At 37.0% G+C, this 15,083-nt stretch overlaps 1 protein-coding gene across 2 annotated transcripts in view; it reads left to right on the top strand.

Moving 5' to 3' along the window:
- Positions 1 to 15,083, top strand: part of USP45 (ubiquitin specific peptidase 45) — a 90,109-nt gene that overhangs the window by 16,466 nt on the left and 58,560 nt on the right. The window contains exons 3-5 of one of the 2 annotated variants that reach the window (XM_044001355.1): positions 3,451 to 3,617; positions 4,596 to 4,699; positions 5,595 to 5,695. In XM_044001355.1, the coding sequence (XP_043857290.1) occupies positions 3,451 to 3,617; positions 4,596 to 4,699; positions 5,595 to 5,695 (372 nt within the window). Of the gene's footprint in view, positions 1 to 3,447; positions 3,618 to 4,595; positions 4,700 to 5,594; positions 5,696 to 15,083 lie in introns of both variants that reach the window. The other variant, XM_044001354.1, reaches the window with a different exon arrangement.

The following is a 15,083-nucleotide window of genomic DNA, read 5'->3' as shown; positions in this document are numbered from 1 at the left end:
AGCTAGGTGGCAGAGACACTTGACACTCACTAGCTGTGTGACTCTGGGCAAGTCACTTAACCCTCATTGTCCTGCCCCCCAAAAAAAGTGAATTAGAGCATTTTTTTATATGGCTATATACAACTTTGATTACATCATCTGAAAACTTCATATATTTTGGTCATTTATCAGTTGGGGAATGGCTCTTATTTTTATAAATTTGGCTCAGTTCTTTATATATTTGAGATATGAAACCTTTATGAGAGAAACTAGCTTCAAAATTTTTTTCACGATTACTATTGCTAACTGTATTTCCTTCCATCCATTCTCCCCTCCCCGTTTATTCTTTTCTCTCCTTTCCCCCGTCCCTCCTCAAAAGTGTTTTGCTTTTGACTACCCCCTCCCCCAATCTGCCCTCCCTTCTATCACCCACTCCCTCTTATCCCCTTTTCCTCCTACTTTCCAGCAGGGTAAGATAGATTGCTATACCCAATTGGCTGTGCATGTTATTCTCTCTTTGAGCCATTTCTGATGAGAGTAAAGTTCATTCACTCCATCTCACCTTCCCCTCTACTGTATAAGCTTTTTCTTGCTTCTTTTATGGGAGATAATTTACCCCATTCCATTAGCTCAGTTCTAATTTTTAAGGAATTATTTTCTTCTGTGAGCTTTTGTATCTCTTTCCATTTGACCAATTCTATTTTTTTTTTTAGTGAGGCAATTGGGGTTAAGTGACTTGCCCAGGGTCACACAGCTAGTAAGTGTTAAGTATCTGAGGCTGGATTTGAACTCAGGTACTCCTGACTCCAGGGCCGGTGTTCTATCCACTGCGCCACCTAGCTGCCCCGACCAATTCTACTTTTTAAGGAGTTTAAATTTTTGTACTTCTTTTTCCATTTGGCCAATTCTTTTTTTCAAGGTATTCTCCTCCACATTGGCTTTTTGTACCTCTTTTATCATTTTAATTTTCTTGAGCATTTTGCTGTGTCTCCTTTTCTTTTTTTTTTTTTTTAGTGAGGCAATTGGGGTTAAGTGACTTGCCCAGGGTTACACAGCTAGTAAGTGTTAAGTGTCTGAGGCCGGATTTGAACTCAGGTACTCCTGACTCCAGGGCCGGTGCTCTATCCACTGTGCTACCTAGCTGCCCCATGCTGTGTCTCCTTTACCAAGCTGTTGACCCTTTTTTCATGTTTTTCTTGTATCACTCTTAGTTTTCTTCCTAATTTTTCCTCTACCTCTCTTACTTTATTTTCAAAGTCCTTTTTGAGCCCTTCCATGGCCTGAGACCAATTTATATTTTTCTTGGAGGCTTTGGGTGGAGGATCTTTGACTTTATTATCTTCTTCTGAGGGTATGTCTTGATCTTTCTTGTCACCATAGTAACTTTCTATGGTCAGAATTTTTTTCTGTTGTTTACTCATATTCCCAGTCTATTTCTTGACTTTTAACTCTTTGTTTTTGTTTGTTTGGGCAGGACAGTGAGGGTCAAGTGACTTGCCCAGGGTCACACAGCTAGTAGATGTCAAGTGTCTGAGGTCAGATTTGAACTCAGATCCTTCTGAATCCAGGGCTGGTGTTTTATCTACTGCGCCCCCTAGCTGCCCCTTAATTCTTTGTTAAAGTGGGGCTCTGCTTCCAGGGTGCATAGCGCACTGTCCCAAACTTCAGTTTTGTGCAGCTGTTTTCAGAGATACTTCTAGGGATCACTAGGTTTTCAGTTCTTCCAAAGTAGTATGATCTAAAGAGAGGTGTGTTTACTACTCTCCTGGCCTGTGCTCTGGTTTGTGAGTAACCACAATCCCTCTTTTCTGCCCCAGAATTGTGAGGAGGGTCCCTGTTCCACTGTGACCACAAGTTCTTATGCCTTAGTGCTCTTTCCTGGCTTGGGACTGCCCCCCAGGACTGCGACCTGGATCCGATTATGGACAAAGCAACAGAGTCCTGTCTAAGAGACCCTGTAAACTCCTTCTGACCTTGTTTGACCCCTTTCTAGTCTGATCTGAGAGTTCCAGAAGCAGTCACTGTTGCTACTGATTCAGGAGTTCCCAAGGCCTGCTGCTCCTGGTTTGTTGGGGCTGGTTGTGTGCTGGTGGGCCCTGTGCTGAACTGTACTCCACTCTCATCCTGGTACAATAGACCTTTCTTGCCGACTTTCTAAGTTTTTACTGGAAATTCACCTTTTCCTTTTATGGGTTCTGCTGCTACAGGGATTGTCTTATAGCATTTTTTATAGGTATTTGGAGGAGTTTGAGGGAGAGCTCAGGAGAGTTCCTGCCTTTCCTCTGCCATCTTGGCTCTTCCCCTTGCAGTGAGATTTTACATATATGTTTTGAATGGAGAAAAAGGGCATTTCATTGTTTCAATCTTTAAATCTTAGCAAATACAGTCTAGATCATTTAATCAACTTTTGCTTGTTGCAGAGATTTTATTTTATCTTTTTGAAGGGTAATGAGGGTTAAGTGACTTGCCCAGGGTCACATAGCTAGTGTCAGGTGTCTGAGGCAGGATTTGAACTCGAGTCCTCCTGAATCCGAGGCTGGTGTTTTATCCACTGAGCCACCTAGCTGCCCCCGAGATTATATTTTTAAAAAATTACTCAAAAGTCTGCCTTTGGCTGTGCATACCCTTTGACCCAGCAATTCCACTTTTAGGTCTTTTTCCCAAAGAAATCATGGAAAGGGGAAAGGGACCCACATGTACAAAAATATTTATAGCTGCTCTTTACGTGGTAGCAAGGAATTGGAAGTTGAGGGGGTGCCCATCAATTGGGGAATGGCTGGACAAGTTGTGGTATATGAATACAATGGAATACTATTGTGCTGTAGGAAATGATGAGCAGGAAGAGTTCAGAGAAACCTGAAGGGTCTTACTGATGACTGAGATGAGCAGAACCAGAAGAATGTACAATGGTACACAGTATCATCAACATTGAGTGTTGACCTACTGTGATGGACTATATTCTTCTCACCAATGCAATGGCACAGAAGAGTTCCAGGGAACTCGTGATAGAAGAGGATCTCCAAATCCAAGAAAAAAAAAAAAGAATTGTGGAGTATAGATGCTGATTGAACCATACTATTTCTTTTGTTTTGGGTGCTGTTGTTTTTTTTTTTCTATTTTGAGGTTTTGCATTACTGCTCTGACTTTTTCTCTTATAACAGGATTAATGCAGAAATAGGATTAATGTTATTATGAGTATATATATATATGTGTGTGTATATATATATGTCTATGTATATAGATATATAGATATAACCTATATCAGATTACCTGCTGTCTAGGGGAGGGGGGAGGGAGGGGAGGGAGGGAGAAAAATCTGAAATTGTAAAGCTTGTATAAACAAAAGTTGAGAACTATCTTTACATGTAATGGAAAAAATAAAATACTTCATATATTAAAAAAAAAAAGTCTGCCTTTGGAAAAATGCTTCTTAATATTCATATCCAGTAAATATATGTTTCTTTTTAGCAGGTTTAACTTGTCAGCATGTAAGTCAAGCTGTTAGTGTCCACCATGTGAAGAGAGCAGTAGCTCAGAATTTGTGGTCAGTTTGCTCAGAATGTTTAAAGGAAAGAAGGCTTTGTGATGGAGAGTCAATAAAAGCTGATGTTTGGTTGTGCCTCAAGTGTGGTTTTCAGGTGAGAAAAGTGTAACATGTATGGGAAAGTGGGCTTTTATTCATTAAAAAAAAAAATTTGACTAGATTATCATGTGACATTTAGGACCTGTCACTAGTTTTATATGACTCAAGCTTTGTTTAACATTTACATAGACAAAAGACTACCAGAATAAATTCTTTGGGTTTAGAAAAACATTATGCAATATGAAATGGAAAATGTGATTTTTAAAAGCTTATCCATGGGGGCAGCTAGGTGGCACAGTGGATAAAGCACCAGCCCTGGAGTCAGGAGTACCTGGGTTCGGATCCTGCCTCAGACACTTAACACTTACTAGCTTTGTGACCCTGGGCAAGTCACTTGACCTCAATTGCCTCACTAAAAAAAAAAAAAGAAAAAAAAAAAGCTTATCCATGGGAAAGGAAATGTACTTATGATTATATTAATACTGTCACAGAGAGTCCCTTCCCAGGACTGGATCTGGGGCAGAAGAAGAGTCAGGCTTCATTTTTTTTTCTAGAGGAAATTTTTTTTATTTTTGTTTATTCACCTTCATTTACAGCAGTAGATGAAATCGTCTTTTTCCAATTCATTCTCTTAAATACTGATCTCTGAAAATGTATCATTTGGCTTTATTTTCTTCCACTATATTTACCTTTGTGATAAAACTCCATAGTAAAGGAGTTTATAGTTAATGAGATTTGGAGATGAAGTTTGGAACATGAGCTGTAATCACTGGCCATTTATATTTGGAGATTTTTAATTGGGCTTAAGATCAAATGAAATAATATTTGTAAAGCATTTAGCATAGTACTTGACACATACAATAAAATGGATCTTTATATAAGACATAAAGTTTTAATAAATTTTCTGAAGCAGCATTCTGCTTTATAAAATAAAAATAATTCTCATTTAAATTTACATTTGATAGATCATGACATTTATTTGGAATCAAGAGTGTTAATTCATATAATAAAATGGAATTCTGTTCATCTTTAGGGATGTAGTCAAAACTCAGAAGACCAGCATTCTTTGAAACACTTCCAGACTTCCCACACTGAACCCCATTGCATTATCATCAGTCTTAGCACATGGATTATTTGGTAAGTAAAGTTTATTGAGTACTTTTATTAGGCCTGAAGGAAAATAATGAGCCATATATTGGTTTATAGAATGAGCGTGCATTAGTATTATAGAACCATAGGATTTAGAATCAGAAGGAACTTTATAGCTCATCTAGTCCAGTTTCTGCTCTCCCATTTATTATTATTATTAAGGCAGTTGGGGTTAAGTGACTTGCCCAGGGTCATACAGCTAGTAAGTGTTAAGCATCTGAGGCCGGATTTGAACTTAGGTACTCCTGACTCCAGGGTGGGTGCTCTATCCACTGCGCCACCTAGCTGCCCCTGCTCTCCCATTTAAAGGTGAGAAAACTGAGGCCCAGAAAGGTTTAGGTCATACATACAGTAAGTACTAGAGCCAGGAGTTGTTATATGTTCTGACTTCAAATCCACTAATCTTTATTCCACAGTAGGGGCTTTTGCTTTGAATACTAAAGTTAGTTCAGGATAATAATAATAATTATTGACACTTGTGATTTACAAAGAACTTTACATCTATTTTCTCTTTTGAGCTCCTCAACAGCCCCTGAGAGAGTTCCATTTTACAAATTTAAAAAACTGAAGCATAGTGAGATTAAGTGATTTGCCCATGGTTAGATATCTAGAAATGGCCAATCCGTGATTAGATCTCAGACTTCCTAACTTCAAATTTAATGTCCTGTTCCACACTACTACTAGGATTGAACATTTGAAAGCACAATCAATTCACCAATTGACTTTGGAGGATTTTAAAATAAATTTTCATTTTAAAAAGGAATTTCATTTCTTATCTGTTTTCATCTTCAGATTATACAGATGAAAATTAATTTTACTATAAGCTCTGCAAAAAATATTGAGGTATTTTTATCAGCTTCATTTAAATTTTATATTTTTTCAGGTGTTATGAATGTGATGAAGAATTATCAACACATCGTAATAAAAAGGTTTTGGCTCAAATAGTTGATTTTCTACAGAAGCATGTTTCTAAAACAGAAGCAAGTAAGTTATGAATTATCACAGGGACTTGTGATGCAGTAACATAATTTGATAATACATATAAATGGCACCGTGGACAAAATTATATGAACTATAGTCATAAAGTATTAAATACAGGCATATCACACATAATGTTATTGTTTCAGTTTCATTCAACATTTATTAAGGGTCGTTTCCCCCGCTCCGCTTTCTCAGCCAAGATGTTAGTTTTGCAAAACATAACATTAGGGCAACAGTGTTAGACACAAAGTTCCACAGGAGTAGTATTATAAAGATGTATTCCTAACTGACAAAAATTTAGACTATAAAAGCTCAAGATGAGCATCTAACAGAGACATGAATCTGGAGTAGAAACATTGAGAAAGAACTGAGTAGACTAGAACTGACTAGGGTAGTGTTGTGTTGGGCTAGAAAAGGTAGCTCTTGGTTCATTGGAGTAGCAGGGCTGAATTGTATGAATTATGCTAAAGCTTCCATCTTGGAAAGTGAATGACTGACTAGTTTGTAGCTCAGGTGATTAACTGAATGCGAATTTTTAAAAATCAAGTTATTTCTGTGAAGAATATTTTATGAATATTTTAAAAACCAAATATATTTTATTGATATCTTTTATTTTTGTATAATTTACCCCTCTTGGAAAAATTTTCTTTATAGTGAAGAATAAAAAAGAGGGGGAGAAAGTTGAGCAAAATTAGTCAGTACATTTAAAAAGTCTTAAAAGTTGGGCAGCTAGGTGGCACAGTGGATAGAGCATCAGCCCTGGAGTCAGGAGTACCTGAGTTCAAATCCAGCCTCAGACACTTAACACTTACTAGCTGTGTGACCCTGAGCAAGTCACTTAACCCCAATTGCCTCACCAAAAAAAAAAAAAGTCTTAAAGTCATATGCTGTGGTCCTCTAACACTGCAAAAAATTAGGAACATATGGCTCCTCATCTTTCTTTTTTGGATTCTTGAAAATACAAACACATACACACACACACACATACATACATACATACATACATACATACACACACACACAGATAACACACATACATATACATCTTAAGTATTTCTTGGTAAATTGATTTTCAGGACCCTGATTATTTTTTTAATATCTAACCCCAAGATTTTCTTAGTGGCTTCTCCTATTGTTTTAAAAATGTTCTACTGATGTCTTATATTTTGCTTGTTTTTTCTACACCACAGCCATTTCACTATATTCCTTACTCTCCATCTTTATAGAGCTCTCCCTCCTTTAACTGAAGCAGTTATCTTTCGCATTTATCATGTGTAGTCCTCTTTACCCCCATAATGAGAATAGAGAGCTGATCATCTGGCTTCCTCATTTGCCATTGCATTTAATCAGAGAATAATCAAATAGAGTTATTTCTGTTGTGATATATTTCTTTTTTGTGGGGGTGGAGGTGGGGTAATGAGGGTTAAGTGACTTGCCCAGGGTCACACATCTAGTAAGTGTCAAGTGTCTGAGGCCAGATTTGAACTCAGGTCCTCCTGAATCCAGGGCTGGTGCTTTATCCACTACACCACCTAGCTGCCCCGTGTTGTGATATATTTCAAGGAATCTTGTATTATTTTAACATAACCAAGTTAACTCCATAAAAACAGAATTAAGTGTTTATTTCAAAGTTACAAAATATTCAAAGTAACAAGGTATATTCCTCACATTGAATTATTTTACAAAAGTAAAAATATATATTGAGAAAAAGCTTAGGAATACTTTGTTGGTGGAGAACTTTTAAAGGTAGTGTTTTGTTCTACATAATAAACTCATTTATTATAGTCATTAGCCAATAGTTACATTAGGATCTTATACTCTTCTTATGTCAGACAGGTGTTTTGTCTATGTAAAAACTCATTCTGCTGTGGAATATAATTTTTAAAACTTGCCTACTCCCTTCTCTGACCTTCATAAAAGATGCAGATTATTCCCATGAAGGTTTTGAAGAGATTGGAAAGTAGACCAGTAGTGAGTAATATTTTTTCATTCACCTTTGAAAAAAAATAATGTCCGAGGTTTTCCAAATTTTTGGAATCTCCCCCCCCCCCCACCCCCCTTTTTAAAAAATTTTTTACTAATTACTTATCTCTACAGTAGTGGTGCCAAAGTAAAAAAAGAAATGGATTGGGGGCAGCTAGGTGTTGCAGTGGTTAAAGCACCAGCCCTAGACTCAGGAGGACCCGAGTTCAAATCCGGCCTCAGCCACTTGACACTTACTAGCTGTGTGACCCTGGGCAAGCCACTTAACCCTCATTGCCCCTCCTTAAAAAAAAGTGGGGGGGATGGCTAGGTAGCATAGTGGATAAAGCACTGCCCCTGGATTCAGGAGTACCTGAGTTCAAATCCGGCCTCAGACACTTAACACTTACTAGCTGTGTGACCCTGGGCAAGTCACTTAACTTCAATTGCCTCACTTAAAAAAAAAAGAAAGAAAGAAAAGAAATGGATCCCCACAGGTCACATACTGACTTAGAAAGCCCCAAATTTACATTATCTGTTTCCCAATTATATTTTAATCTAGTTCAAGCTACAGTAGTTTGACACCTCATCCCTAATGTAATGTCTTGAAGTTATACTATAACATTCAGCTAATAAGGTTTAAGTCAAGTGTATACAAGGGAGGTCCATGCTGGAGGTGACACTATTTTGAGGGTATTACAGCTGATTCTACAGTTGGCTGAATAAGGAAAATGGAACTTCAAAATAATATCATAGGGTTTGGTTAGTCTGTATTAATGATTCCATAAACGTGATGTAGGTGTATGCCTCTGGGCATGAATATTGTCACTGCTATACATTCCTAAAGTGTAGTCTCATCTTATTTTCTTGTATATGTAAGGATAAAGATAGGATCTATGATTTCATTAATAAAACATCATAGAGTAATAGATTTAGAGTTAGAAGGTACCTTATGGAAGAAAAGCCCTGAATGAGGCAATTCTCTTTACCAGTGCAGGTCAGCACTTCATCAGCAACTTATAGTCTTAGAGAGTTGCCTACAGCACTCAAAGAGTAGCTAATATAAATTAACCATGTTTATGGAAATTTCAAAGAATGTGGAGATCAAATGTGATGTAGCATTGATCAACTAACTATGTGAGATAATTTTCCCTAACATTCTTTTCCTCCTTCCCTCCCCCACTCCAGTGTATTCCTCTTCCAGTTTCTTCTATTCCTCTCTTAAGATCATCAAGATGTAACAAGAACCATTCCTAGCCTTGTGTACATAGACTCTTTCTCTGACCCTGATGCTATTGATAGGGTTTAGAGGGGACCCAAGTATCATGTTTTGTTTTGGTTTTTTTGGTCACAAGTATCATGAATGTCAAGGGTTGTGATTTCAGGGTTCCTTTATCATTGTTCATTTGTGTTTATTGTTTTATGTTTCTATCCACTCCTGTAGAGACTTCGGAGTTTCTATGGAGCTCAGGTCTTTTTGTCAGGAATGCCTAAAAGCGTTTTATGTCATCTAAATGTCCATTTCACCCCATAACATTATACTTTGGGGGCAACTAGTTGGCCCAGTGGATAAAGCACTGGCCCTGGGTTCAGGAGGACCTAAGTTCAAATCCAGCCTCAGACATTTGACACTTACTAGTTGTGTGATCCTGGGCAAGTCACTTAACCCTCATTGCTCTGCTGAATGAATGAATGAATGATGAAAAGAATAAAATTATACTTAGTTTTGCTGGGTAAGTTGTTTTTGCCTATAACCCTATATTTTTTGTCTTATGAAATATTGTGGTCCAAGTTCTCTGCTCCTTTACAGTAGTGGCTGCTAAATTATGTGTGATTCCAGAAAGCCATCTAATATGATAATACTACTTTTAAAGAGGAGAAAAGAGATCAGTAAAACTGATGAATTCAGTAAAAAAGTCTGAAACTATGTTCAGTGTTTATACCTATGGAACCAGCTCTGCAAAGGGGTGGGGCAGGAAAAAAAGATGCTTCTCATATCTCTTATTTGGAGCCATGCTTATTTTTTATAGCTTTGTAGGATTTTTAGTTTTGATATATAGTTGCTCTTTCTGTTTACATTATTGTTGGTCAGTTGTTTTTCAGTAATAGCAGTGTAGTGCTATGAATTCAAAAAGTAATAGAGAGATGTAAGGTAAACTAGGCCTTAACATTTTTGAATGAAGAATTATGTATATGAAATGAAAGAGATGGTCTGGCAATGTAATGGGAATGAGGAATAATAGATGAACAACTTGTGTGCTATGTTGGTACCTACATAATGTTAGGAGCATATTTGTTGACCACTTCCTCACCCTACCCCCACCCCATGGAGTATTTATAGGAAGACATGGAGTGATGAAAAGACATGAATGGGTTAAGATATAGATAGATCTTTCCCCACTGGAAAGAGTGCCCACTTTTGTTTAATCATATACCCATTGAAGTAACAAATTACAAAGATGAAAAGAACCTGAATAACTAGTATAAAGCTTCATGGAGCTTGCAATTTGAAATAATATGAGAACTTAGGGAAGTAATTATGCGATTTCCAAGATACATGTCTCATTTTATCTTTCTTTACTCTCCAACATGATAACATTGTAGCCAGAGTGACCATCATTACTGTCCCAAAGATTATAGACTAATTCCTACCGATCTACTTTTGTTAATTATTTTCCCTCTACCTACGGGCACATCTTCTTTCTCTTGTCTTTGCAAATCCTACCAGTTAAGATTCAGCTTGAGCCTTCTTTGTGGATAACAACAGACTTCTTATTAAGGGTAGCCTTAGGGACTGTGCCCTTCCTTCTTCCTCTCAGATTTTTAATGATAACGCTAATATTTCTCATATTGACATTTAATAACATTTTACCTTGCATTTTTAAAAACTGCTTCATGTGTCTAAGTCATATCTTTCCATTGAGATTGTAAGGTTTTCAAAGGCTGGAGCTATGTCTAATGTCAAGCATAATTACTTCCTGTAGAATTCAAGTACTCTTATTATTGAAGACACATATAATCTTTGCAGATTGTGAGTGATCAACATTTCAGCACATTTATGTATTAAAGATAACTATTTTGAAAAGAACCTTGAAGTAGAAAGTCTTAGATGATTTCAGGTAACTTTCATTACTATTTAACATTCACCAGTGGAAAATCAGAGCCTCACAGAATTTGAGAGTTGGGCCTCAGTGGCCATTGAATCCAGCCCATGGTCTAAAAGATAGGATTGACTTCATTATAGGGCACAGTGATTTTTGCAGCATGTATATTCTCATCATTTGTGTGGATTGTAGCCCTTTACCAGATTTGTATAGTAAATGGCTTCTGGGAGCTCTTGTGGTGGAAAGCATCTCCACAGCAGGCCAGACTTCAGGTGATAGGTATAATAGTCGATCATCTGACCTGTGCTCAAAATCTTGCTTGCTATAGGATCTGACAAATCCTGTATTCTACCAGGATCACTTTTGAGAACCCAAGGTCAGCTCCATGCCACAGTTATGCCTTTGAGTAATATTTTATGGAATACCAGCAATATGGTGCTATAAAAATGACTCTTTGTAATAGCAGTATAGTGTAGTGCTATGAACTTCTGAGTGGGAATGCTTAGGTTTTCTGATGCCTACTTTAGTGTTTTATCTATTCTGTCCTACCTCCCCTCTAATTACCCAACATCACACCCTTCTCTGCAGTGGGAAAAGGAACTTGTCTCATTCCAAATTTCAACCACCAGGAACTCCAGTAGTATGCTGCTTAGTAGTTTTGTTTAAAATAATCTTCTTGTTCTTATAAGTCTTAGACCCTTGGACTAGAACCAGTAATTTTATTGGTTGAGGAAATCCCCTCCACCATTGCAAATCAATATGTGTCAGAAGCAGGACTTGAACCCAGTTTTCTGACCCTGAGCTCAGCTCTACTACTATGTTACTCTGCCTCTTCTCTCTTTAGTACTAATTAAATCTGAATTTAAAATAGATGATACACAAAAACTTAAACAATAGTTTTGTTGGACTTTTTTTGCTAGTTTTTTCTAAATTGGAATGTTGTTAAATAAGAGAAGAAAACAATGACTATTTGAATTATTCAAACTTAATTTCCTTAGTAATTCCTAGCTATAATTAATACTGGCTTTTCACTATTTTTAAAAAAGTCCTTAGAGTTTTGGGGGTTTGTTTGGTTGGGTTTTTTTGCCATCTCATTGACCTCAGAATAAATGGAGTACTGGTTATTATCACTAGTCAATTTTCATGATGAAAAAATGTCATATGTGTGTGTGTCCCTCCAGCATTAATGACATAGTCCTTCCAAAAAATGCATTATAAAGCATATAGACACGTATCTGTTATCACTTTTTGTGTTAAATTGCATATAAGTTGTTTTCAAAACAAGTATTTTAAGGCATGATGGTTGATAAAATTAGTGGATTTTTAGAAAAAGCAAAAATGAAATGTTTGTTATTTGGTATTAGTGTGGTAGAACAGTGTGACAACAAGATCCATGCTTCTTAATCAGTTTCTCATAGAGACTCAACTTCTCTTAAGCTGAAAACATTTACAAATTACATTAATGCTACATGACTGATTTAGGTAATTGCATTAAGCAATTGAGATGAGCCCCAATGCTGAGTTCCCAAAAGAATGCTAGCAGCTGTGTGGATTTCACATCTGATCCTAGAATTTATTTTACCCAGCATTATCTTTTAAAGAAAAAAATGTAAGTAGGAAGATATGTGGAATGTACACAAAAAAATAAGAATTCTTTCTTGGGAGAGTCATTCAGAAATTTCTATGAGAAGAAAAATGAGACAGAAATGATATTATGCTCAAATTATATTCATATCAAGAACGACATTGATTTGTTATTTTGGCTCCTCTGTGATTATCACATGAATATTATGCTAAGGAATTGTGTTGAGGTAATGATGTTTGCATATCATGTTATTTTCTAGTAAGTAAACAGATGCTAACTTTCCTTTTTTGGCTCTTGCATTTTCAAAAGCAAATAAATCTCACTTTTTCTTTTAACGAGCTAATATAAAGTTTGCTATCTCGAATTTAAATCTAATTTAGAGAAGCCTATTTATTTACTACAATAGTGTACTAAATGGGTATCTCATTGGTGACAATTTTTATTTAGATAAAACGATTTTCAGACATGCCCTGTATTTTTTTGGGGGGGGTGAGGCAATTGGGGTTAAGTGACTTGCCCAGGATCACATAGCTAGTAAGTGTCAAGGGTCTGAGGCCAGATTTGAACTCAGGTCCTCCTGAATCCAGGACCAGTGCTCTATCCACTGTGCCACCTAGCTGCCCCTGACATGCCCTGTATTTAGAAATAAGAGACAGGGTGGGCCTATTTTATGTAAAATTAGATAATAAATTTAGAGTTAAAAGACATTCTGAAGGTTAGTTGGCCCAGCTCTCCTTTGAACAGGAAATTGAGATCCAAGAGGTAAGGTGATGTAATGATTGGAATGATGCCACCTACTGGAGACTTGCTGTGGGAAAGCTCCACCATGAGGAAAATGCCTCAGAGGCATTGTGGCTTTTCCTTGGAGTCAGGAAATGACATTTGCTCATGGGTGCTGTCTATCAGGGCTACCAGCCAATAAACTTGAAGAGCCTCCTATGGTCAAGGAGGAGACAGGAAGGAGGAAAGGGAGCCTGCGCGGAGAGCTCTGGGGCTTTTTGGGTTCCTGATTGGATGGTGGTGGCGGCAGAGGACTTCACAGGAAATTTGAGGAAAGATAGGAATGCCAGGCTGTTGGAATTCTGTTCTCAATCTTTTTCTTTCTATTTTCCAATAAACCCTTAAAAACCAAAACTCGTTTTATCAGTGATTTTAGTCAGTTTCCCCCAAAACTGGGGGAACAGATTAGAATCCACATTTAGAATCTTAAATTACACAGTGACTTACCCAGAGTCAGTGATGGGAGAAGTAGCAGAGACAATATTAGAAACTTGACCTTTTCACTATAAATCCACTACTCCTTCCACTGTGTCATCCAGTTTCTTACTGTTTACTCATTCTCCTGTGATGTCTGCACTTAAGTGTATGTGAGTAAAGGGGATTTGCACCACCTTTAGAATGATACAATGCTCTGATTAATTGAATGTGGCAACTTCATGTAAAGTATGGTAGATTGCTTTGTCAATTGCCCTAACTAAACTAAGCCAGAGACACAGTGGTTCAAAAAATAATTCCAGGTACTTTTCAGGTACTTCAGACAGTTTAATAGCCTTATACAATTAAGATTTTTACAGTGTGTTTAGTAAAAGCACTTTACAGTGGTCTGGCCCTCAGCTGACTGAACTCTTTAAGTTGTAATTAGTTTAAAGTCCAGTGTCTGTATACTTTTGTTTATTTATTTTTTAAAGCCTGGAAGATAACCTGTGGGTTTAAATGTTTTTTGTTTTTTGTTGTTGTTTTTTTTTTGCGGGGCAATGGGGGTTAAGTGACTTGCCCAAGGTCACACAGCCAGTAAGTGTCAAGTGTCTGAGGCCGGATTTGAACTCAGGAACTCCTGAATCCAGGGCCGGTGCTTTATCCACTGCGCCACCTAGCCACCCCCCTGTGGGTTTAAATGTTAACCACAGAAATAGTATGAACTGGAAGAATAAAAGTCAAAAAATTATGTATGCTTATATAATTTTCCTAATTTTGATTTATATTCTTCACTTATGTAGATATAATATTTGATATTGGCATTTTATACAGCATTTCACATGCATTTTATATAAATATAAAATATTTTTGGTTTTTGTTGTCTAAATTTAAGAAGGTTTTTTCTTTCCATTCCAACAAGCTTTAAGAAAATAAATTGTTTTATGAATATTCAAGTGAAATTTCTATCCAATAGCAAGAATTATTTTTTAAATAATAGCTCACTTTTATATAATATGCTATAATTTGCAAAGTGCTTTCTTTACAATGGCATTGTGAGATAGATTTAGGGCAAATAATATTATCCCCATTTTACAGATAAGGAAACAAGCTGGCTTGTCCCTGGTCACAGCTAGTAAGTGTCAAACCCAGGATTCTAACTTAGTTCTATTCTTTCTATTCTTTTTTTTTGTGGGACAATGAGTGTTAAGTAACTTGCCCAGCGTCACACAACTAGTAAGTGTCAAGTGTCTGAGGCTGGATTTGAATTCAGGTCCTCCTGAATCCAGGACTGTTGCTTTATCCACTGCACCACCTAGCTGTCCACTTTTAGTTCTATTTTTTGGGGGGGGGGTGAGGTGATTGGGGTTAAGTGACTTGCCCAGGGTCACACAGCTAATAAGTTTCAAGTGTCTGAACCTGGATTTGAACTCAGGTCCTCCTGAATTCAAGGCCAGTGCTTTATCTACTGTGCCACCTAGCTGCCCCCTTAGTTCTATTCTTAATGCCACCTCTATTATACTATGCATCCTCTCTCATCAAAAAG

The sequence above is a fragment of the Dromiciops gliroides genome, chromosome 4 (genome assembly GCF_019393635.1).
Source record: "Dromiciops gliroides isolate mDroGli1 chromosome 4, mDroGli1.pri, whole genome shotgun sequence".
In the NCBI taxonomy this organism is placed as follows: Eukaryota; Metazoa; Chordata; class Mammalia; order Microbiotheria; family Microbiotheriidae; genus Dromiciops; species Dromiciops gliroides.
Note: the sequence above shows the minus strand (reverse complement) of the source record. Positions and strands in the feature narration are given on the sequence as shown.